The following is a 24,236-nucleotide window of genomic DNA, read 5'->3' as shown; positions in this document are numbered from 1 at the left end:
TTGTGCAGTGAAATGGTTTCTCTCCAGTGTGGACCATCTCATGTCTTTTCATATATACTGACTGAGTGAATCTCTTGTCGCAGTGTGAACACTTGTAAGGTTTCTCTCCAGTGTGAATTCTCTGGTGCCGATTCAAACCTAAAGTGGTAATAAAACTCTTCCCACACTCAAAGCACACATGAACTTTTTCACCAGTATGTCTTTTCTGATGAACTTTTAAATTTTGCAGCAGTGAAAAACTCTTTCCACACAAAGAACATGAATGTGGTTTCTCCTGTGAATGAACCGTCAGGTGGATCTTCAGGCCTGAAGCCCTCAAAAATGTTTTGCCACATTGATCACATTCATGCGGTTTCTCTCCAGTGTGGATGTTCATGTGTTCCTTAAGGGTTCCTCGTTGTCTAAAACTCTCTCCACACCGTTCACATGTGAATGGTTTCTCTCCAGTGTGGATCCTCATGTGATCCTTGAGATTCTTTTTGAGTGTGAAACTCTTTCCACACTGATCACATGTGAACAGTTTCTCTCCAGTGTGGATCCTCTTGTGTTCCTTAAGGTGTGATTGTTTACTAAAACTCTTCCAACACTGATCACATGTGAACGGTTTCTCTCCAGTGTGGGTCCTCATGTGAATCTTAAGACTCTGATTGTATGTGAAACTCTTCCCACACTGATCACATGTGAACAGTTTCTCTCCAGTGTGGATCCTTATGTGTTCCTTAAGGTGTGATTGTAGTCTAAAACTCTTCCCACATTGATCACATGTGAACGGTTTCTCTCCAGTGTGGATGGTCATGTGAACCTTTAAAGTCTGTTTGTATGTGAAACTCTTTCCACACTGACGGCAAGTAAAACATTTCTTTTTCAGTAAAGAATTATTTTCAGTCTGTGAGTGAATTTTTTCTCCAGTTCTGACATGATGTTTCTCCTCCTCTTCACTCTCCTCATTCTTCAGCATCACATCTGAAATGAAAGTAAAAAAAAAAAAAAAAAAAATCAGAGAAATGTGACATGAAAGTAGACAACAGCTACATGAAATTATGATCCTTTCGATGCAGTTTTATAAATCTCTTTTCATGAATGAGGTACATTGATCTTCCAGTTATTACTTTTAAAACATTCTCAGCACAAAACCCATGTTTCTGCAGCAAAAACTGTTAAATGTTTGATTAACTCCATAATCATTTAGCATAATATTAACATTAAAAAATTATACAACAGCGTTAAGGCCCTTTTACACATGACGCGACAATGGCACCACTGCACCGCACGAGGACGGTTTGTTGCTGCGTCGAACAAAGCGCATACAAAGCGGAGCGCACCATTGGCGAGCTTGTGCACATGCTGCGGTCAAAGTTCAAAATAGTTCAACTTTCGCAGCTGCGGTATGTGACGATTACCCACATGGCCAATAGAAACGGCATCAAATGACTAGACGTATAGAACTCCTGCTAAAAGTTTTGAAAACTCTGCCTACTTTGCTCTGGCCAGTGTAGCGCAAATCGCTTTCATTGCTGATGTATTTCCTCCTTGGCATTGATTCAATACACACCAGAATGCAGACCAGCAAAATAGTTATAAATAAGGATATTTTTCTTACAAAAATGCATCGCTTCATTTCAGAAGGCCTTTATTATCCCCCTGGAGCCGTATGGATTACTTTTATGATGGATCATCCATCCATCCATCCTTTTTTGGGCTTGAAAATATAAGTTACCTTTAATTCCCATTTCAAAGTTGGGAAGAGCCAGGTTTTTTTTTTTTTTAATATAACTCCGATTGTGTTCAGCTGAAAGAAGAAAGTCATATACACCTAGGATGGCTTGAGGGTGAGTAAATTATGGGATCATTTTAATTTTTTGGTGAACTAACCCTTAATGATCTGCCAAGGACCAGATGATTCTTTATTATACGTAAAACCATAGAATTCAAAAGGGTGTACTTTCTTTTTCACATGACGGTAGAAAGTGTCCCCTATTTTATTTATTGGTTTAAATATATTTTTTCTTACTAGAAACACTAAATCTGATGAGCTGCTTTATAACGTTATTGTTCTTCAGCCTCATGAATGAAGGATCAGGAATAAACACCAACCTCTTTGTTCTTCAGTGTGTTTCATTCTGCAGTGTTCTGGATCTCTCATGTTCTCACTGTCCTTCAATAAACTCTGTCTTTGCAGATTTCAGCTCTTCCTGATGGTTTGATGTTCGTCTTCACTTGTAGGCAGATGGGAATATTCCAACATTTATTGGTGAATTGCAGTGGGAGGAGCTTCACTGAAGGAGGAGGAGCAGATCTGTAACAAAAAAATAATAATAATCAGGAAGAAATCACTTGCTGAGTTTTTGTGTATATCTAGTCAAATAAATTATTGCATTGCAAAGTGTTTTATATTACTTCACAAATTCTATCGGTCTTTACCAGGACATCTCGGAATGGTTATTTGTTTCATTTATGTACTTGTAGAGTTTACAAGGCCATTTGCATCGATGTATGAGCAAGACACACGCAATTACCACGATAACATTCACTATACGCACACAAATACGGATAAAACGTTAACTATGCACTATAACGACATGACATTTATGTGAGGGGTACTGTTGCGTCATGTTCAATTATTTATTTGTTCTAATAAATTCATATGACAACTTGCATAATATAAATTTCTTTATTTGCATAATTTACAAAGCCAATGAACTTTACAAAAAAGATTACAAATAAATGAACTTAAAACTGATGTTTATCAAAAAATAATCTGTGCCAAGATGTATTAAATATCAAATACTAAAACTACAGACGACGTGTATAGACATACTATATTGCCAAAAGTTTTGGGACGCCTGTCTTTATGTGCACATGAACTTTAATGACATCCCATTCTTAATCCGTAGGGTTTAATATGGAGTTGGCCCACCCTCTGCAGCTATAACAGCTTCAACTCTTCTGGGAAGGCTTTCCACAAGGTTTAGGAGTGTGTTTATGGGAATTTTTGACCATTCTTCTAGAAGCGCATTTGTGAGGTCAGGCAGTGATGTTGGCGAGAAGGCCTGGCTCGCAGTCTCCGCTCTAATTCATCCCAAAGGTGTTCTGTCGGGTTGAGGTCAGGACTCTGTGCAGGCCAGCCAAGTTCCTCCACACCAAACTCACTCATCCATGTCTTTATGGACCTTGCTTTGTGCACTGGTGCGCAGTCATGTTGGATCAGGAAGGGGCCATCCCCAAACTGTTCCCACAAAGTTGGGAGCATGAAATTGTCCAAAATGTCTTGGTATGCTGAAGCATTAAGAGTTCCTTTCACTGGAACTAAGGGTCAAGCCCAACCCCTGAAAAACAACCCCACACCATAATCCCCCCTCCACCAAACTTTACACTTGGCACAATGCAGTCCGTTGCAAGTACCGTTCTCCTGGCAACCGCCAAACCCAGACTCGTCCATCGGATTGCCAGACAGAGAAGCGTGATTGGTCACTCCAGAGAACACGTCTCCACTGCTCTAGAGTCCAGTGGCGGTGTCCTTTACACCACTGCATCCGACATCCACTGCATTGCACTTGGTGATGTAAGGCTTGGATCAGCTGCTCGGCCATGGAAACCCATTCCATGAAGCTCTCTACGCACTGTTCTTGAGCTAAACTGAAGGCCACATGAAGTTTGGAGGTCTGTAGCTATTGACTGCAGAAAGTTGGTAACTGCTGCGCACTGTGTGCCTCAGCATGTTTTAGCTTATCGGAGCTTTGTGAGCTGATGCTGGGGTTTCCTGGGATGGAGTGTACGACTTGTGATTCCAGCCTGTGAGGTCCTGAGGATTCGAAGGGAGTTTCCCGATGCCCAGGGCAGCTATGTTGGTTTTCGACCACCTATAGATTAAAACGTGACGCCCTGCTGGAGATGGCGTCCTCCTTCTCAGGTCAGTCGTACTCTACACACAATGGCGGTGGTATGGGGATCCTCAAGACCTCTTCCATATATGGTGCAGGATCCACAGAGACTTGATCAAATATGAGGTTCAGCAGGTCATCCACATATCCTGTGCAAAATGACATTTTTTATTTATAAATAGTTGTTTGATTTGTTTCACATTCATTGTAAGGAAAAGTGCAATAAAAGTAATGTACATTTCTAGTATATTTTGTAAGTAAACAAGTTATACATACTGAAAGTTGCTTCTCTGGCCCTGTGTTCTCCCTTCTTGGCCTTTGAAAAGGTCACTTTGAACTGCGGTTGACCTGCTGCTGTTGTGGCTCGAGGACGCCCAACATTCTCATTGTAATGTAGTGCAGCCAGGTACAGTCTGAAAGCAAAAAATATATTTTCAACATACCATGACACCAGTGTATTCAAATGTGAATTTTATTTTACAACAATTTACATTACCTGCACAACATTCCCAGAAATGGAAAGACCACATTTTTGGGTGCAAACCGCAGTATGACTCTGTGGAAAACCTCAATGTTAGAGGTCTGGTGGTGAGGACTTAGCTTGGCTACATCCTTTAAAATTCTCCTGTTGGAGAGAACTTTCTCCAACTTGAAAAAGGCCAGAGATCCTAAATAATTGGAAATGTTATTTTTTTGTTCTAGTCAGAAAAAGGAATCGAATAAGCATTTCATTTTGAATAAAAAAAAGACACGCAGTATGTTATGCCAATTAGTAACTTCATTGCTTCTTCAGACAACTTACCAGCAACAAGCCACTTGTTTTTGTCTTGACTTTGCCTTGGTGGATGTAGACATGCTGGAAAATTGGTGTCTTCATGTGTGTGCTTATCTTGGACATGGTTCAAGATAGACGTCCATTTAGCCACTCTTTCAGGCCCATTGCTTGATGACACAGCAGTCCAATGGATGTGATTTTTAATACTACGTAACCACTTACGTAGTTTTTCACACTCCTTCAACTTGCAAATTACCTCCAGCTTTTTTGAAATTCCTGGAGATTACAATTTAATACAAGCTTAACAACACTCACAATAAATACACATAAACAACAACTATTTTTATTGGTGATGTAGAAACATCCTCTATAACAATATCATCACATTTATTAGTCTGTAAAACTCTTGAAAATGATTTGAATGGTAGTAAGGTTACATACCTTTCTCTATGTGCCCGACATCATAGAATTGGTTGACATTGCGCTCCCTGAGGAAATTTTGTATTTGCGGATGCCGGTCAGTCACAATGCAGTCTAGAGTCACACCATGAGCGTCCAAAAAATCGAGACTTCTCTTCAAACCTTCCTTCACCATGTGATAACTTCCGGCAACTTCATTGCTCTGTCAAAGAAATGTAGTACAATGAGTTTTTGGCTAAAACAAATAAATAAAAACACAAGTCTTCCCGCATGTTGCTACAAAGGTTTCTGCTCTCTTACCTGGACGAGTTGTACATCAACAACGGTGTTCGTCTCCAGGTCCATCATTGTGTAACTGCCATACTTTGCAGAGTGCCCTTCACAAACATTGATACATAATCCCTTATTATGAGATACAGATGTGCAAAAAGTCTATGAATTTTTTTCTAACTTTTCCCACAATGTACCTGGTGAGTCAGCCCTCATTCCTCCTCCAACAATTACTTTTTCCCTTTGAGATATCTGCTGTAGCATCTCACCCTGCCAGTTTCTCCATTTGTGAACAATAGCAGGCTCAATGCACATTCTTGAATGGTGACGAAAGGTGTCGTACCTGAAAAGTTGTAGCTTCATTGCTGCAAATATCTGACAACAGAGAGAGAACAGTGACGTAATAATCTTTGTCATTATAAATGTTTAGTATCTGTATAAATGTTTAGTATTTTATACTCAAGTACTTTTTCAATTGTGAAGAATGAAGCACCACAGAGATACACAGCAGCAGAAAGGTGAAGGTTGCCAGCTGGAGTACTGCCCATTATTGGCTGACTGTTCCATTTCCGTGAGAAATGACAGTGGTGGCAGAGTTGTTCCACACGTAGAAATGTCCCAAGCTTTTGTGATCGTACATGACAGCTTCGCTGACATACCGGGCACACCTCGAACAGTTCCATGATGCAGGTCTCATAGACAATATATTTTCTTATGTTTTGCACTGGACTGGATGCTTGAGCTCTGAAAAATATACATACATATAAGCACAACGTAAAGATGAAACAAGCAATTTTGAACCACCTGCACATAATAAAAACGTACAAGTCTTGCGGATCTGTTATGGATGTGCCTGCCTCTGCAGGGTCAAATGTGACATCAGTCTCTTGTGCTGTTCGTATAGAAGAGCATTCCTGGAGGGTATCTTCATCATTTTCCACAAGGTCCAGACGAGGTCTCTTTGATGGAGTCTTGAGTTGTGTGGAAGTCATAACTGTTCCAACAGCTGTATGAGAAACTGATGCTGTACTAAGGTCAAAACTGGACACAGTTGTCTGGACACCTGGAATGTGTAATGCAGCAAAGATTTATTGTTATGGCACGTCATTAATTAAGGAGATATGATGATATATGTTGATTGAATGCATTATCCACAGGCAAACATCAAGCTATATTGTACTTATTATTTCATATAGCAAATATATCAAGGTCACGTTTTAGTTATTGAAAGCTATGTATGATTTCTATGAGTGTATGATAGACTGACGACTAGCGTCTAAGCGCTTATATGAATGCAAGACTTTACAACATTAGTCCTTTTATTCTAACCGAGTGCAACGTAAATACAGATTGGTGATTTGCGTTACATTACTTTTTTTCTCACCTGGGCTGGGCTTGCTTGTTGCTTAATAACAACAAAAAAAGTTATATTTTTGGCAAATGTTAAGGCCCTTTCACACCAAAAGTGAAATGAATAAGCCTCAGGCAGAAGGAAATACATATTCACGCCTGTACAGTAGAGGGCGCAGCTCAAACAAACATTTCAGCTGTGCTGCCATTCTAATCTAAAGTACTTTTTGCTTATTAGTATGGTTAAATTAGATCATTGAAGGTCAGGGGCAAAGACAATGGTTGATAAAGTGAGATTAAATACCAAAAGTATATTTGTGTAATTTAATATAGTTAATTATTACAGGTTGGCATTTCACTTTTTAATCATTTTGAGGAATACTGAATGTTTTCGTGCAAGTGAGATGAGTAAATGCCTGCTCACATTTAGTCTACTTGCGTTGCTTATTTGAAAAAGTAACAGATATTTTGTCGTAAATTGAAAAAGTAATCCATTACTTTACAAGTTACTTGGAAAAGTAATCTGATTACATAACTAAAGTTACTTGTAATGCGTTACCCATCAACATACCAATACTCATGTGGTGTGCTTGAGGCCTCCCCATTGAAAGTTGTGTACCAACACTGTGTAGCTGTGATGGTTCTGTCTGGACGCCAACATCCATCGTGCTACGACTCTGTGTCGATGTGCTGGCCTTTGCAAATAAACATAGCGTTTTTAACGTCTTGTCTTTACAGAAAAAGTACACATTATTCCAAGACAATCACCCATAACACTGCTCTTTACAAAAATGTGGTTATACAGTATATAAACAAGTTTTAAAATAGACATATGTTCTCTAAAACAACGTAGCTTTAACCGCATTTGTTGTGAAACTGGCTCAAAAAATTATAAAAAAATAAACAGTGTGACACTTACTTCTTCTGGAGGGTGACGAAGAGTTGGTACAGATCCATTCTTGATAAGTAACTTTTTAGCAAAGCCTGCCTTGTATTGCCCCTCGTTCATAAAGCACTCACGAGTGAAATGATTTGCGCAGACAAAAACGTGTTTAGGTGTATTTTGAGGCGCTTTACCTTGAAAAATAAAACTAATCCACTGCGTCCTCAGTGGCTCAGATGCTGGGAGAAGATGAAGACTCTTGTGCTCACTCGTACATCCAAAAACAAAACACCGGGATTGCTGACGAGACATTGTTTACTATACAGCTATTGGAGCGCGGAGAAAATGGCGAACAACTCGCTGAGGACGGAAAATGCAGGACTGTCAGTTAGCGATGAAAATGGCATTGACGAAAACACAGTGGGTGGATTTTTGTCATTGTAGGGTGATTGTGTTCACACACTGCCAACCCAACACACATTTATGTCCAAACACCATGTAAAAGAGGATTTTGCATAAAAGTTGACCTTTAAAGCTGATTTTAGGATGGTTAATATTAGCCTTCAATCACTTCCTTTCACTGCGCTCCGTTGTCACTTGCGCGCAAAATTGCTGAAGAGAGAAGGATTTTTTTAAGGGGCAAGCGGCAACTCTCGCCGATCGGTTACATCCAGCCGCAGCTAAAGTCGAACACACCTATTTGTAAACAACTGCCTCATTCTTGAATGATTCAGCCGTTTGAACGAATCATTTGAATGAATGACTCAATGACTCACTCATTAAGATGGTGACTTGCCGCCACCTACTGTTGGTTTAGTTCCATGTTTAAAAATATTAATCTTTCCAACATTTCTTATTTTATATGGTCTTGTCATATTTTATTACCGTTTTTTAAACTATAGTGAATAAACTGTATTCATGAATAAATGTTCAAGGTGTCTGAATAAATTTTGGTTTGACTGTAATTATATATATTATTTAATGCGGTTGTAATTTGTCAATGTGAGTGTCTTATTATTTCTAACTGAATTTATTGATCAAATTTAAAAATTTAAAATGAAAGATGAAGCATACATTTAATAAGATTAGGGGAAAATGCCCTTTATAAAAGGTAAAAAAAAAGATGCCCTGGGGGTAAATATCACAAATATGCAGATTTAAATATGTCAAAGCTGATATAACACTGATGAGAATATTGCTTCAGAATAAATTATATTTACAACACAAAAATCCAGACAAGCAACTTTTTTTACTTGGAAAAGTGAACATGACAAGGCTTAATGTCGAGCGCTGATATATCTCAACCAAGTAAACGGTTTGCTAACATCGTACCGTTTTGTATGTTAAGAGAAACAGGCAAATTACGAATTCTTCTTAAAGATTAAGCGTTTAGTTAGCAGCAGACACGCAAACAGCACCGAACCAGATGCCTTTTAGAAATCACCCCGTAAATGTTTAAACTTAAACAATGTTTAAATAAACTGTCTTACCGCGAAACAGCGCGAACTGTTTACCTCAGCAGACTCCGGGGAACTGACTGAAAGAGCGCGCGAATGATGGCGTCATCACCGCGAGACGAGATCAATAGCTTTTTTTCCCTCTTTTTTCATTATTTAGTTTTTTTAGACATTAAGAACATAACACACAACATTTACACCTTTAACAAGAATGAAAAAAAAGAAAGAAAGAAAGAAAGAAAGAAAAGAAAAAATTAAAGCCTATATGTACTTTATAATAGTGGTTTAAATAGAAACAAAGAGAAAAACAAATTATTAGTTCTTTAAAAAAGACAGCATATACCAATTCAATTTTTAAGTAACTGATTATACTAATATATGAGTTGTCCGTGTTGCTCAAGCTGTTTCTGGTATTTTCCATAAAGATGTGTATTTATTACCGTGATGATTTATGGTTTATTGTATTTTTAATATTTAAATGCAGCATTGTTGAACATAAGAGGCTTTCAAAAACATACAAAATCTTACATTACAAACACAAAGATGGAGGGGGAGGCTTGGAATTTTTTTCTCTAACAAACGGGGTCCAGCAGAAAAAGTTTGGGAACCACTGCCATAGACTATCAATACTTATTAAACAAGCCATTCAGAAGCAGATCATCTCACTTTATTCTAAGTATTTGCTATAGAAACAGACAAAACATAAAACCATCTTCAAGTTAACAGACACACAAATAGTGCCAAACCCAATGAAAACCATTCAGAAATTATATTTAAACTGTGTAAAGTGTATTTTACAATTATATGAAATAGCGTGAACGGCTCACCTCAATGACTGAAGGGAACGAGCAAACGATGACTTCATAGTCGTGAGGCAAAATCAAATGTCAATTATCAAAAACACGCCGAATACTGTTTACAACAGCAAAACATCAATAAAACAATGTAACAAATCATGAATTTATTTATTCTTGACGCAAGAAGAATCAGTAGACAATAACAGTTTGCTTAAAAAAGTAAGTAAAAGTAGAAACGAATGAGACAAATCTCTCGCTTTATTGACTAACAAGATAGCAAAGCATCTCAAGAGAATTAAAGTGAATAACCGTATCGAAGCTACATGACAGTATATCTTACATCTGTGTTTTCTAACTATAAGTGGATGAATAACTAGTTTTAAAAACAACAATGAAGATAAAGTTAAAATTAAATCAGATTCTTCTTCAGCTTCCTGAACAAGAACAGTTTGAACCTGTAAAAACCTTCTACATAAAAGTGTAAACAAACTACAAGCGATACAGAATATAAGATATTGTCCATCTTTGAGTAGATCTGAATCTCACGGTTGAAACTTCTGGTCTTGAAGATGAACTTTATTCACTGTGACAAAGTTTCTTTGTCCTGTCACTCGTTGTGGCTGGTTAAGACTAGGGTTGGACTCCAGTTCTGGAATTGAATACTTAAGGTCAGGAATCTGATACTTGTTATAAAAAATTATCAGCATTAGGGGGCGTATGATGGTCGAGGAGACAGAACGAGCAAGAGGGAGATTTGAAGAAAGACTGTAAGAGTCTTTCTTACTGCTAAGATCTACTTACTGCTAAGAGACAAAAAGCTCATAAGAATATCACTGGAAAATTAAGCGATATGATCAGGAAAGAGCTTTACGATCCACGTTAATATTAGAAAAGCTTTCCAGCGCTGGAGAGAGCTATGAGGGAAGACCTGAAAACAGACGAGGAGGCTGCTTTGATTCCGCTTCATACGTGAGTAACACTGGGTTTGAGTGTCATTGTGTCACTGTGCTGTTGTTTTTGTGCTTCCTTATCATTCATTCATCATCTTCACTTTATTTTTAATGACTCATTTTCGAGACGATTCGAGATCAGCCACCTGAGTCAGCCAGCGCAGTTTCTCAAGAGCGGCTGCACGAGCGCTGATGACGACAGCTGTTTCACGATTGGCCGGATTCACCGCATGACAATGATCACGTGTGTTCCTTCAGTTCCACTAATGCTCACAAGTGTGTATTTTTATAACAAGTAAAGCTCTTTTCATGTAGTTGTGATGTTATATTGTGTCATGTTTCTCAAAATAAAACTGAGAAAAAACGTAGACCCCACTACATTGCAGTGGCGTGCAGTGGTGTTCTGAAATGAGGAGGCAAATTTTTTGTTTATTTATGAATCAATGTAAATTCATGTGCATTACTCTTAACGTTGACACATCTTCCTTGTTAAATGAACATTACATTACATCAAAAAAGAAAACCAAATACAATTCTATTTTGTAATTTTACATTAACAATGTATTGTAATAAATGTTCTATTTATCAAAACCAAGTCAATCTCATCAAGTTAGTGTTTGAAGCATTTCTACATTCATTCCAAAATAATAACTAAAAGGCAATAATAATTTAAACAATATATTTTATTTGTGTATTGATGTTTTTCTTTTTAATAGTCAAATTAGGCTATTTTGTATAATCAGTCATGCTCCGTAAACACCGTCTGTCACAGACACGGATTGTATTTTTAATTTCACCAAGCTGATTGCACTAAAACCCCGCAGTCATTGTGTTTTCAGTCCATTTCAAGTTTGATTTTGACGTGATATCTAACTGGGTGATCTATTTACTTACTTTTCAATTAGTCTTCCCATTGACGCCATTATTTGTTCATTCAAACTGACGCGTGGAACGTGCACGTAAACAAGAGGCGGGATTTATCGCACGAACCAATCATATCCAATCATAACCACTTGCATCCAATCATATCGCGATGGAGACATTGCCTCCTCTCATGAGACTTTCCCCCCTTCATTCTCAATTACCCCCCACAAAACCCACGGGTCTGATGGTTTTCTATAAGAGCAAAGGGAGGCATGACTCCTGCTGTAACTTTACCTGCGGGTGTCGCTGTTGGGCAGCGTTCCTTAAGAAATACGAGTGACTTGCGCTCTTTTTAATGTCATAATTTGTAATATTTGTGTTGTTTTATATGTAATATGGATTATTTTCTCATCCTATTTTTTTTTGAGGAGGCACTGCCTCCCTTGCCTCCTCAGAGGAAATGCCCCTGCTACATTGGTATTTAAATAATATGTGCTTGTTGAACTTTATTCTTGTAAAAACAGACGCTATAAGCAGTACATAAAGTATTGAATGAAAATGTCTCTGAAACATCAGCGTATTAGTCAAATATTGCATTTATTTCACTTCAGCTGTGATAAAGCATGCAAACACAGCGTGAGCGTCACTACGAGAAGCAGAAAGTGTCTGACTTCACATCTCCGTTTTCAGCTTCTCCCCGCCTGCACGCGGCTACTCTCGCCGATCGGTTGCATCCAGCTGTCGAACACACCTAACGACTTTGAGAAATAACATACCCCACCTTTAATTGTGCGTTTGCTAATTTTAAATTTGTTCTTTTTAAATTACTGTTTACTTGTCTTTAATGCTTGAACTTTATATTAATTAGGCTGGTTGTTCTGCTCTGTTATTTTTAAACCGTAAAACACAAAGTTCCTTGTGTTCTTACTTTCTTATTATTGTGTCACGTTTGGTGCTGGATCTGAAGATGATCTACTTACTGTGATTGTATTTCGTATGACTGCGTAGAGAAGATATTTGAGTGAAACTCTTCCCACATGCAGTGCAGTGAAATGGTTTCTCTCCAGTGTGGATCATCTTGTGTGTTTTTAAATAATCTGACCGACTGAATCTCTTGTCGCAGTGTGAACACTTGTAAGGTTTCTCTCCAGTGTGGATCATCTGGTGCTGTTTCAAATGTCCAGCTCTAATAAAAGTCTTCTCACACTCAAAGCACATATAATCTCTTACACCAGTATGTATTTTCTGATGAACTTTTAAATTCTGCACATGTGTAAAACTCTTTCCACACAAAGAACATGAATGTGGTTTCTCCTTTGAATGAACTTTCAGGTGGATCATCAGGCCTGAAGCCCTCAGAAATGTTTTACAACATTGATCACATTCATGTAGTTTCTCTCTAGTGTGGATGTTCATGTGACGCGTAAGGGTTCCTTTTTGTGCAAAACTCTTTCCACACTGATCACATGTGTGTCGTTTCTCTCCAGTGTGGATCCTCATGTGAACACTGAGATTCTGTTTGCGTCTAAAACTCACTCCACACTGATCACATGTGAACGGTCTCTCTCCAGTGTGGATCCTCATGTGAACCTTGAGATTCTTTTTGCGTGTTAAACTCTTTCCACACTGATGGCAAGTGACACATTTCTTCTCTCTTCTTTTCAGTAAAGAAATACTTTCAGTCTGTGAGCGAGTTTTTCTTCTAGTTTTTACATGATGATGTTTCTCCTCCATCAGGCCTGAAATGATAGTAAAAGGTCCCATGTTTCTGTAGCAATAACATAATATTAACATTTTTAAAAACTATACAATAATGATACAGTTCTGACAGTCTCTCTGATAGATATTTATTTTAATGAAGACTTTGTACTTCTACTAATTTTAAATCAACAATTACAACCCGAATTCCGGAAATGTTGGGACGTCTTTTAAATTTGAATAAAATGAAAACTAAAAGATCATCTACAGTGCAAAACATCATCAAACGATTCAAAGAAATTGGAGAAATCTCTGTGCGTAAGGGACGAGGCCAAATACCTTTATTGGATGCCCGTAGTCTTCGGGCCCTCAGACGACACTGCATCACTCATCGGCATGATTGTGTCAATGACATTTCTAAATGGGCCCAGGAATACCTCCAGTCGATAAACACAATCCGCCGTGCCATCTGCAGAGACCAACTAAAGCTCTATCATGCAAAAATGGACTGTTTCAAAGTGGAAAAGTGTTCTATGGTCATACGAGTCCAAATTTGACATTCTTGTCAGAAATCACGGACACCGTGTCCTCCGGGCTAAAGAGGAGGGAGACCTTCCAGCGTGTTATCAGCGTTCAGTTCAAAAGCCAGCATCTCTGATGGTATGGAGGTGCATAAGTGCATACGGTATGGGCAGCTTGCATGTTTTGGAAGGCACTATGAATGCTGAAAGGTATATAAAGGCTTTAGAGCAATACATGCTCCCCTCCAGATGACGTCTATTTCAGGGAAGGCCTTGTGTATTTCTGCAGGACAATGCAAAACCACATACTGCAGCTATTACAACAGCATGGCTTCGTTGTAGAAGAGTCCGGGTGCTGAATTGGCCTGCCTGCAGTCCAGATCTTTCACCTATAGAGAACATTTGGTGCATCATTAAATGAAAAATACGTCAAAGACGACCACGAGCTCTTCAGCAACCGAGAATGGGACCAAATTCCAACACCAAAACTCCAGAAACTCATAACCTCGATGCCCAGACGTCTTCACACTGTTTTGAAAAGAAGAGGAGATGCTACACCATGGTAAACATGCTCCCGTCCCAAATATTTTGAGACCTGTAGCAGGCATCAAATTTGAAATGAGCTCATTTTGTGCATAAAATTGTAAGATTTCTCAGTTTAAACATTTATGTTATTTATGTTCTACTGTGAATAAAATATTGGCTCATGTGATTTGAAAGTCTCTTATTTTTCATTTTATTCAAATTTAAAAAACGTCCCAACTTTTCTGGAATTCGGGTTGTAATTAGCCATTGTAAGAGTGTTACTTAAAATCATGACACCCAGGAAGTGACATCATTTGAACACTTTCTAGAGTATGTTTTGGATATTGAAATTGCTACTTACCGTTAAAAATCTGTCAAAATCAAGAATAAATCAGTTCCTGGGTTTCTTTTATACTAATTCACACATTTTAAGTATTTATGTTCACCTATCCATCCACACTCTAAAGAATGCTGGGTTATTTTTTCAACCCAAACACTGAGTTGAGACTGCTGGGTAAGGATACTGGTTTGATTTAACCCAATTTGGGTTAAAATTGTTCTTAATCTGTAACCCAGCAGTGCAGCCCGAATTCTGTGTGTGTAAAGGTGATTTTGTAATGACCAAGATTTCTAGGTTTAATTTCAAACCCATTTTGGGGTCATTTTAATTTTAATCCAAATTGGGTTGTTTTTTACCCAGCATTTTTTAGAGTGTAGTAAAGTAACTTTTAAGTAAATAAATTGCAAAATTAAGTGTTTTACACTAATCCACAAACTATATATCTTTTTATTTCTAAGAATTTCATCCACCTGTTTAAATTCTTACATTTATCTACTTTTCATTAATACATAGGCAAAGAAATTTAGGGAGAAAAAAAACAATTAATAGATGCCAAATTTAAGCAATGTAAGAATAAAAATTATAGAGTAAACAAACAGAAAAATATAATTTTACAAATTTGAGAGGCACCACCAAATAAACCACCAACGTGTTTAACGTAAAGGATTAGTTCACTTTAAAATGAAAATTAAAATGAAATTTCTTCTTTCTGATGAACACAATCTGAGTTATATTGAAAAATATCCTGATGCATCCAAGCTTTATAATGGCAGTGAACAGGAAATGAGTATGAAGATGAAAAAGGCGCATCCATCCACCCTTCATAAACTTACTCCACACAGCTACGGGGGTTAATAAAGTTGAATACTGAAGGTGGTATGGTGGAAGCTAGATATTTTATTTTACTTTAACTTGTTAAATATGATATTTTTCTTACACAAATGCAAAGCTTGGACGCGTCAGGATATTTATTAATAAAACTCTGATTGTGTTCATCAGAAAGAAGAAAGTCATATACTCCTAGGATGGCTTGAGGGTGAGTAAAGCTTGAGGTACTTTTCATTTTAAAGTGAACTAATCCTTTAACAACTTTTTTATAAAGTCTTAGTTTTGTGTTTTATATGAAACACAGTTTATCACAGAATGAAATAAATGCCATTATGATACTTACCCATATCTTGTAGATGTCACAATAGTTGATTGTGTAGTTTGTTGATCTCCTCAAGTCTGTTGACATCAACAAAATGATCTTAATGTGGCAAATTTACGGATCTGAAGACATCAGCATTACGAATGAGGTGAAAACAGGATCTATTGACATGAAATAAAGAGGCTTTTCAGCTGCTGATGATTCATAGACTATCAATACTCATTAAACAAGACATTCAGGATCATCTCACTTTATTCTAAGTATTTGCTGCTAGAAAAAGATAGTTTGAGTCACAATATATGCCGAAAGCCTATATTGCTAATATTACTAATACTAAAAACAAAAGCAGTAGAATAAGACAGACACTATGACAACCATCTTTATCAAACAGTCTAATGTGTCCATTGAATCTAAATAAACTTCGATTTCCTAATAACTACATTCATAACAATAAGTAATTAGTTCGCTAGCATCTTACCGTTTTGTATGTGAAGAGAAGCAGACAAAGCATAGCCCTTCTTTAGATAACACACACAAATAGCACCGAACCCAATTAAAACCATGAAGAAATTACCCTGTAAAATAACATTTAAACTGTGTAAAGGGGTAAATATTATGGAGTCTAACGCGAAACAGCGTGAACTGCTCACCTCAGAATTGGGAGCGCGCGCTAGAGATGACGTCATCGGCAAAAACTGTAGACTATCAAAAACGAGCTTGATGCTTTTGAATGTAAATTGTATGCCAATTTGTTTTGTGAATTTGTAATATTTTTGTTAATATTCCAATAAAAAAAAAAGACTATGAAAAACTAAAATGTGTTTCTATTTGTAAACATTTTCATATTATTTAACTTCTATTTCTATCTTTTAAATTTGTCACTGGTTTATTTTATTTATGTATTTGTTTATTCAATGTACCCCCCCCGACTATGATTGTAATTCTTTAAAACAATAAAAAAAAAAGAGATTTTTTTTAATTAAAAAAAAGAAAAAAAAATAGACGCAACAAATTCTGTTTAAAACGGTAAAACATATATAAAACAACATATCAAACTAAAATATTATTTTGATGTTTCATAGCTTTTAGATGTAACTAAAATTATGAAATTATTTACTGATGCAAGAATCAGTAGAAAATAATTATATGGACAATGGTGAAGCAAATACAAAGCAAGTAAAAGTATAAACAAATGAGACAGATTTCTCTCTTTACTTACAAGATAGCAAAGCATCTCAAGAGAAGTGTAGATGGCCAGTTGCAAGCTGTCATGTGTATACAGAGCCTTCACGAGGGCTGTGCGAAGTGTGTGCGCGCTTTAGGGGGCCTCAAAAAATTTGATGAAGATATCACAAAATTGACCGTGCCCCAGAATTTAAAGGTATTTCAGAGAATAAAATAGCAAAAGAACTAGAATTTATTGTAATGTATTTGAACTATTTGCAAAATAATACTTTTTATTTTAAAATATGCACACATTCACTCAAATTACATGGCTAACGCCGAAAACGGCTCGTCACATTCAAACAAATCATGTAAATTATATATATTCATTTGAAAAACAAATTGGCAACATTTAACAAAAGTTGAGTAGCTCACTAGTTTGCTGTCGGTCATTTAACATTTCTATTGTAAAACACTTGACATTATGTTTAGCTAGGTAGCCTTACCTTGAACTCTTGCACCATTAAAACCAAAGCATCACGCTGGAAATTCGCACTGTTTGACCACCAAAGTGGATTGTCCTAAAAATGTAACATTTTTAATTTTTTGTCATTCTAACAACATGCAGAGTGCACAGTGCAACAGAGCGGCACCAAGAATAGCCAATCAAATATTGGGACGCGCCTCCCCCTCAATGTCTATTGAGCTTATGTATCGGGTTCACCTAAACACTCAAATAAGAAAATAAAGAAAACAAAACTCAGGCCTTATATAAACAATGTCTTTTTATTCTACTTCACTCCACAACCCCACATGGCACAACATGGGCATTGTCGTTTTTCGCACGTGCCCCCCAACTTTGCTTACGGCAAGCCCCGAGGGATAGAAGGTAATGCACACACACAAACGCAACCCTATTGCCTGAACATCAACTTCAAAAATGTACCCGTTACATACGTCCCATCCCCCTTAAATAAACATCCTCGTTTATCTATCAAACAGTAACAGATAGAACAGTTAACAAAATAACAATAATACGCATTAACAAGCATAATACCTTAAAGGAACACTCCACTTTTTTTTAAAATAGGCTCATTTTCCAACTCCCCTAGAGTTAAACAGTTGAGTTTTACCGTTTTCGAATCCATTCAGCCGATCTACGGGTCTGGCGGTACCACTTTTAGCATAGCTTAGCATAGTTCATTGAATCTGATTAGACCGTTAGCATCTCGCTCAAAAATGACCAAAGAGTTTTGATCTTTTTCCTATTTAAAACTTGACTCTTCTGTAGTTACATTGTGTACTAAGACCGACGGAAAATGAAAAGTTGCGATTTTCTAGGCCAATATGGCTAGGAACTATACTCTCATTTCAGCGTAATAATCAAGGAAATTTGCTGTCGTACCATGGGTGCAGCAGGCGTAATGATATTACTATTATTATTAATGATATTCGCTGCTCTTGATATACAATTTTTTTGATATACAATCACAGATGAACATCTTTGGTTTTAAAGAGAAAAAAATAAAATAAATTACACAAGGGTGGATTAGAACCCAGAACCTCTGGCATGCTGAACAAAAATTCTACCCCTAGTTCATCAGGACAATCTAACACTAAACGTGAATCAAAGTATTTATTGGCTAATGTAAATACTCTTTAAGACTAACAATATATTGTATTGTAGTAGACGTAAGGACAAAACTTTCATAATAAACATGAGGTTTTGTGAATTTATTATTGTAATGATACAATTACAATACCCCCCCCCCCCTACTTTTTCAACCTACTTTTTAAAACAAAGTTACACCACTGATCTCAAGACAATAAGTGAAGGACAGTTAAAAGCGACATCTGCATTTTCTAAATACACTATAACAGGAAGACTTAACTAGTTGATTTACAAACAGCAAAGAATGTTAAAAAGTAAATCAGCCTCTTCTTCAGCTTCCAGAACAAGAACAGTTTGAACCTGAAAAAAACTTCTACTTTCCTTAATAAAAGTGTAAACAAAGACTATACAAGCTTTTTTTCATTTATTTTTCTGAATCTCACAGTTGAAGCTGCTGGTGTTGAAGAAGAACTTTATTCACTGTGACAAATTTAGATTAAGTTTCTTTGTCCTGTTACTTGTGGCTGGTTAGTACAGATTTACACATTTTTCAGCTAAAAAAAGGAAAGACAAAGGAAAAATGTTTCCATTTTAGCACATTGTAGTTGTGTAAAAATACCCTCATACTGAAGACATTTTACTTATTGATGGTATTATTGTATCACGTTCGGTGAGGATGCGGCTTCACGCTTGAAAGTGCTGGATCTGAAGATGATCTACTTACTGTGATTGTTTTTTGTATGACTGCGTAGAGCAGATGATTGGTTGAAACTCTTCCCACATGCAGTGCAGTGATACGGTTTCTCTCCAGTGTGGATCCTCTCGTGTGCTTTCAAGGTTCCTGACTGATTGAATCTCTTGTCGCAGTGTGAACACTTGTAAGGTTTCTCTCCAGTGTGAATTCTCTGATGCAGTTTCAATTGTCCAGCTCTTATAAAACTCTTCCCGCATTCAAAGCACACATACGTTTTTTCACCAGTATGTATTTTCTGATGTAGTTTTAAACAGTGCAGTAATGAAAAACTCTTTCCACACAAAGAACATGAATGTGGTTTCTCCTGTGAATGAACCGTCAGGTGGATCTTCAGGCCTGAAGCCCTCACAAATGTTTTGCCACATTGATCACACTGATGCAGTTTTTCTCCAGTGTGGATTTTCACATGTTCCTTAAGGGTTCCTTGTTGTCTAAAACTCATTCCACACTGATCACATGTGAACGGTTTCTCTCCAGTGTGGATCCTCATGTGATCCCTGAGGCACTTTTTGTATGTGAAACTCTTTCCACACTGACGGCAGGTGAAACGTTTCTTGTCTCTTCTTTTCAGTAAAGAAATACTTTCAGTCTGTGAGTGAGTTTTATCTCCAGTTTTGACATGATATTTCTCCTCCTCTTCACTCTCCTCATTCTCCAGCATCACATCTGAGATGAAAGAAAGAAACTTACATTTTAATAAATCCTTAAAAAGTGAAATTAGACAATGGCTACATGAAATTATAATCATTTTTATGCTTTTTATAAATCTCTTTCCATGAACAAAGTGCATTGATCTTATTACTTTTAAAACATTAAAGGGCACAAATCCCATGTTTCTGTAGCAAGATCTATTAAATATTTAATCAACTCCACAATCTAACATAATATTAACATTAAAAAAACTAGGGGTGAGCACGAATATTCAATTTGTAATTATTATTCGAAAAATAAAAATATTATTCAAATTTTACTACGTTGCTTTGATGGCCGTAAATGCAGTGAATCCATGATAAATCCCAAACACTAAAACTAGCAACTATAATTAAATGCACTGGGTGGCGCTGTGGAGTGCGTTTAACAAGTTTATTGTATTTTATCACAATGTCATCATCTGCCTCATAAAGTTTGGAATTACTCAGATGAAATTGATCTTACAAAATGGAATTACTTTTGATCAGATGAATTAATCAAACTGATTTACCATAATATCACCACCACAATGAGAAATCACATGAAATCTAAACACGTCGAATGAGGAAAGACAGCTGTCCATCACTGCATTCATAACTGCGAGTAAGCGCAGCTGTACCCCGACTGAGCCGAGAAGATAACTTATCTGATAGCAAAATGATAGAGACATTTGCCTCCTTTAAATTTCACTGAGGGAGACAGTTTTAAAGGGTTAGTTCAGTTTCATTAGTTCACCCCAAAGTGAAAATTCTGTCATTAATTATTCACCCTCATGTCGTTCCAAACCCGTACTTCCGTTCATCTTCAGAACACACATTAAGATATTTTTGATGACAGAATCCTGTCAGATTTCCTTCCATAGACTGCCTTTTCAACTTCAAAAACTTTAACAAGAGATCAGAAAACTAATTCATATGAATCGAGTAGTTTAGTTTAAATTTTCTGAAGAGAATCGATCGCTTTTTATGATGAACATATTTGATTTAGGCTTTTACTCGCAGGTAAACATTGATCAGCAAACATAAGCAGAAGCTCAACCGAAACCTGAATAACACACAAGATCAAACCTCTTCCGGAAGCTCAAACGTGTTGCGTAACACACGAGAATGAACCTCATTGGTTACGCAGTACTCACGCAGGGCCATTCACAGCATCTTCAAGCTACGCCTTTGTTTTGAATAAGCGACTTCTAGTGGTGAAACTTACATACTGTGTCTTTGATGAAGAATCAGGAATAAACACCAACCTCTTTGTTCTTCAGTGTGTTTCATTCTGCAGTGTTCTGGATCTCTCATGTTCTTACTGTCCTTCAATAAACTCAGATTTCAGATGGTTTGATGCTCGTCTTCACTTGTAGGCTGATGGGAATATTCCAACATTTATTGGTGAATTGCAGTGGGAGGAGCTTCACTGAAGGAGGAGGAGCAGATCTGACAAAAATCAAGAAGAAATCACTGAGTTTGTTTTTATACTAATTCACACATTTTAAGTATTTATGTTCACCTATCCATCTGGTAAAGTAACTTTTAAGTAAATTAATCTCAAATTGTTTTATATGAATTCACAAATTCTACCTTTTTATTTAAAGGTGCACTATGTAATATTTTCTGTCCACTAGAGCTCGCTAGAGGCCTATTCAAAACAAAGGCGTAGCTTGATGACGCCAAGTTTGAGCACGGAATCTTGGGACATGTTGTCTTCACCTCAACAGCCGGTGGAAACGAATTGGGATAGGATTCAGGAAGAAATCATGTTCATAGATGCGATTATTAACGTCATTGTAGTATGAAGCAGAGCAGGACCGAGTGTTGTGGGAGCTGAACGGAGCCGCTGGAGCGATTGCGCAAGTTTTTATTTTTATATTTATTCACACATTTTAAGTATTTATGTTCACCTATCCATCTGGTAAAGTAACTTTTTAAGTAAATTAATCTCAAATTTTTTATAAGAATTCACAAATTCTACCTTTTATTTAAGAATTCTGTCCACATACTTCCCTCTCTTTAACATATTGGAAAAGAATTATAGAAAAAAAAAAAAAATATGTACAACAATTAGCCTAAAATATATCAAATATAATGTAAGGAGAAAATAAACTTAGAAAAATGAATATACAAATTTGCAAGAAACAACCCACCAATGAAGCTTTACTAACTACTTGTTTTGTGTGTGTTATTGAACATGGTTCATCGTGTTTTAATGAATTAGTGAAATAAATGTGGTTATGATACTTACCTATATCTTGTAGATGTCACAAAAACTGATGGTGTATTTTGCTTAAGTATAAAATGATCCTAATGTGGCAATTTACAGATCTGAAGACATCAACATAATGAACGAGATAAAAACAGGATCTATTGACATGAAATAAAGAGGCTTTTCAGCTGCTGATGATCCATAGACTATCAATACTCATTAAACAAGACATTCAGGATCAGCAGCAGATCACTTTAATGCTCGATACTACTTCACAAATAACACGGATAAAATTGCAGAAATGTAAATACGGCACACATCTTTATCAAACATTATAATTTGTAGATAAGAAACTAAATATAGTTAGGTTTCCTAATAACTAACGTTATACTCATAACAATAAATTAGTTCGCTAGCATCTCACCGTTTTGTATGCGAGAAACAGACATATTCTGACCTTAACCCCAAGTGTTTTAGGTAGCAGACACACCAATGGCGCCGAACTCGATGAAAACTATGAATAAATGACCGCGTAAATTATTATTAAAACTATGTAGTGTATTTTACAATAATGCGAAATAGCTAAATAGTTACCTCAGAAGACTCCACATACTGAGGGAAGGAGCGCGCTAGTGATGATGACGTCATCCTCGCGAGACGAGACCAACGGTAGATTATCAAAAACATGCCAAATACTGTTTAAAAAATCTATAAAACAACATATCAAACAAAAATAAGGGTAAAACAGTTTCTGATGTGGACAGACTGCCATCTCATCCCCTCTGTCATGTGTGGGGTTGAAGTATAGGCATTTTAAAGCTTTATGTGGAGAAATTTAACCTGTTAACTGTCGCCCCCACTTTTTTTTTTATAGACATGAAAATGCACTATCCAAACTTAAATGGTTGTAATTCAAGAATACTTTGGAATATAGACATAAGGTTGGTCTTGTTTTAAAGATGAAATTTGGCAGATTATTGTAGAAGTGAAAAAACTTATGTAAGTGAAACAGAAAAAAAAGTTATAGAAGTTTAAGTTTATGAAAATATAAAATGTAAAAATATTTTATATTTTATATAAAATATATATTTTACAAAACAAGATTTACTCTAAAACTCAAAAATCTGAACAAGTTGTGTTCCAAATTTCAGGTTGATATCTCAAAAAATGAGCTTTCAATAAGATTTTGTTTGGGCGCAGTACCACACTTTTTCACTAGATGACAACCAAGCTCCATTACTGACCATATAAGGGCGCCTCCATTTCCATATATGGTTTGAGTGATCTGAACCATATATTTCAATTATTTTCATACAATTTATGAAGTAGACATCCTATATAGAAGTAGTATGGGAAGTTTGGCAGAATTTGATATGAATTCAGCTTCTAATAAACATAAAAACAACATGTATGTGGGCTATAGATTGCTGCCACAATCATAAATGTATTTTTTTTTCTATTAAAAACATTTTCAGACTTTTTTTTCTCAAAATATTGAATGGATGTTATATTTTGAACTCTTGGCATGAAAAAACAAACATGTTTCAACCAATCTTTAATGATTTTTCATGTTCATCGCTATTTCAAAATAAAGGTCTGAACATGCCTTACGAGTATGAAAATATGCTTGTTGCAAATTGATAAATTACTGCTCCTCTGTAATGTTTTTTGAAAATCAGTCACCAAATATGAAAACTACAGATTCTAAGCTTTCAAATGTTATATAGTTTGTCAAGATTAGTTTAGGTTTAGTATAGGATATTACTGTTTTAAATATGTAATGGCTGTGGGCCCACCGGTGGGCCAGTGACAGTTTTAAAGCCCAAAGCAGTCACAATACTTTAATGGCTTTAAAATATTTTTACTTAGTAACCAAAATGATTAAATTATTTATTTTTGATGTAAGAAGAATAAACAATAAAAGTGTAAACAAATGAGA

At 36.4% G+C, this 24,236-nt stretch overlaps 3 protein-coding genes and 1 pseudogene across 12 annotated transcripts in view; all 4 read right to left on the bottom strand.

Moving 5' to 3' along the window:
* The window catches only part of LOC127521143 (zinc finger protein 271-like), a 41,244-nt gene that overhangs the window by 12,625 nt on the left and 4,383 nt on the right, over positions 1–24,236 (bottom strand). The window contains exons 1-2 of one of the 6 annotated variants that reach the window (XM_051910183.1): positions 22,722–22,788; positions 22,337–22,416 (exon numbers count right to left, since the gene is read on the bottom strand). The exons of 3 other annotated variants lie outside the window; for them this stretch is intronic. The gene's annotated coding sequence lies outside the window, so the exon portion shown is untranslated. Of the gene's footprint in view, positions 1–22,336; positions 22,564–22,721; positions 22,789–22,891; positions 23,017–24,236 lie in introns of those variants that run through there. 2 more of the 6 variants (XM_051910185.1, XM_051910177.1) reach the window with 2 other exon arrangements.
* Positions 13–2,283, bottom strand: LOC127521163 (gastrula zinc finger protein XlCGF8.2DB-like; annotated as a pseudogene).
* LOC127521161 (gastrula zinc finger protein XlCGF8.2DB-like) lies at positions 2,157–16,706 on the bottom strand. Of its 3 annotated transcripts, XM_051910218.1 has the most exons (4): positions 16,360–16,706; positions 15,903–15,958; positions 12,628–13,386; positions 9,997–10,482 (listed from the first exon to the last, which is right to left on the bottom strand). In XM_051910218.1, the coding sequence occupies exons 2-4, from the start codon at positions 15,904–15,906 to the stop codon at positions 10,376–10,378; spliced, it is 870 nt and encodes a 289-aa protein (XP_051766178.1). In that variant the 5' UTR covers positions 15,907–15,958; positions 16,360–16,706; the 3' UTR covers positions 9,997–10,375. The 3 variants fall into 3 exon arrangements, with proteins under 3 accessions (XP_051766179.1, XP_051766178.1, XP_051766177.1); XM_051910219.1 differs by lacking the exons at positions 9,997–10,482; positions 15,903–15,958; positions 16,360–16,706 and adding exons at positions 2,157–2,296; positions 13,685–13,921; XM_051910217.1 differs by lacking the exons at positions 15,903–15,958; positions 16,360–16,706 and adding an exon at positions 13,685–13,921.
* zgc:174224 (uncharacterized protein LOC100126810 homolog) lies at positions 15,981–23,023 on the bottom strand. 3 transcript variants are annotated; one of them, XM_051910224.1, is made up of 4 exons: positions 22,892–23,023; positions 21,348–21,531; positions 19,382–20,077; positions 15,981–16,042 (listed from the first exon to the last, which is right to left on the bottom strand). In XM_051910224.1, the coding sequence occupies exons 2-4, from the start codon at positions 21,394–21,396 to the stop codon at positions 15,996–15,998; spliced, it is 792 nt and encodes a 263-aa protein (XP_051766184.1). In that variant the 5' UTR covers positions 21,397–21,531; positions 22,892–23,023; the 3' UTR covers positions 15,981–15,995. The 3 variants fall into 3 exon arrangements, with proteins under 3 accessions (XP_051766184.1, XP_051766182.1, XP_051766185.1); XM_051910222.1 differs by lacking the exon at positions 22,892–23,023 and adding an exon at positions 22,337–22,455; XM_051910225.1 differs by lacking the exons at positions 15,981–16,042; positions 22,892–23,023 and adding an exon at positions 17,813–19,211.

The sequence above is a fragment of the Ctenopharyngodon idella genome, chromosome 10, assembly GCF_019924925.1.
Source record: "Ctenopharyngodon idella isolate HZGC_01 chromosome 10, HZGC01, whole genome shotgun sequence".
In the NCBI taxonomy this organism is placed as follows: Eukaryota; Metazoa; Chordata; class Actinopteri; order Cypriniformes; family Xenocyprididae; genus Ctenopharyngodon; species Ctenopharyngodon idella.
The sequence above is the reverse complement of the archived record's forward strand: the minus strand, read 5'-3'. Positions and strand labels throughout refer to the sequence as shown.

Bases quoted from the DNA above. Each gene is read 5' to 3' on its own strand.
- LOC127521161 (XM_051910217.1), bottom strand. From the start codon at position 13,730: ATGCAGTGTCGTCTGAGGGCCCGAAGACTACGGGCATCCAATAAAG. The intron at 13,387-13,684 runs GTATTTGGCCTC...CTATCATTTCAG, and splicing joins ACTACGGGCATCCAATAAAG to GCCTGATGGAGGAGAAACAT. The intron at 10,483-12,627 runs GTAAGTAGATCA...ATTCAATTCCAG, and splicing joins TCATACGAAATACAATCACA to AACTGGAGTCCAACCCTAGT.
- zgc:174224 (XM_051910224.1), bottom strand. From the start codon at position 21,396: ATGAGAGATCCAGAACACTGCAGAATGAAACACACTGAAGAACAAAGA. The intron at 20,078-21,347 runs GTTGGTGTTTAT...CTTTCATCTCAG, and splicing joins ACACACTGAAGAACAAAGAG to ATGTGATGCTGGAGAATGAG. The intron at 16,043-19,381 runs GTAAGTAGATCA...TCATGTCAATAG, and splicing joins TCATACAAAAAACAATCACA to ATCCTGTTTTCACCTCATTC.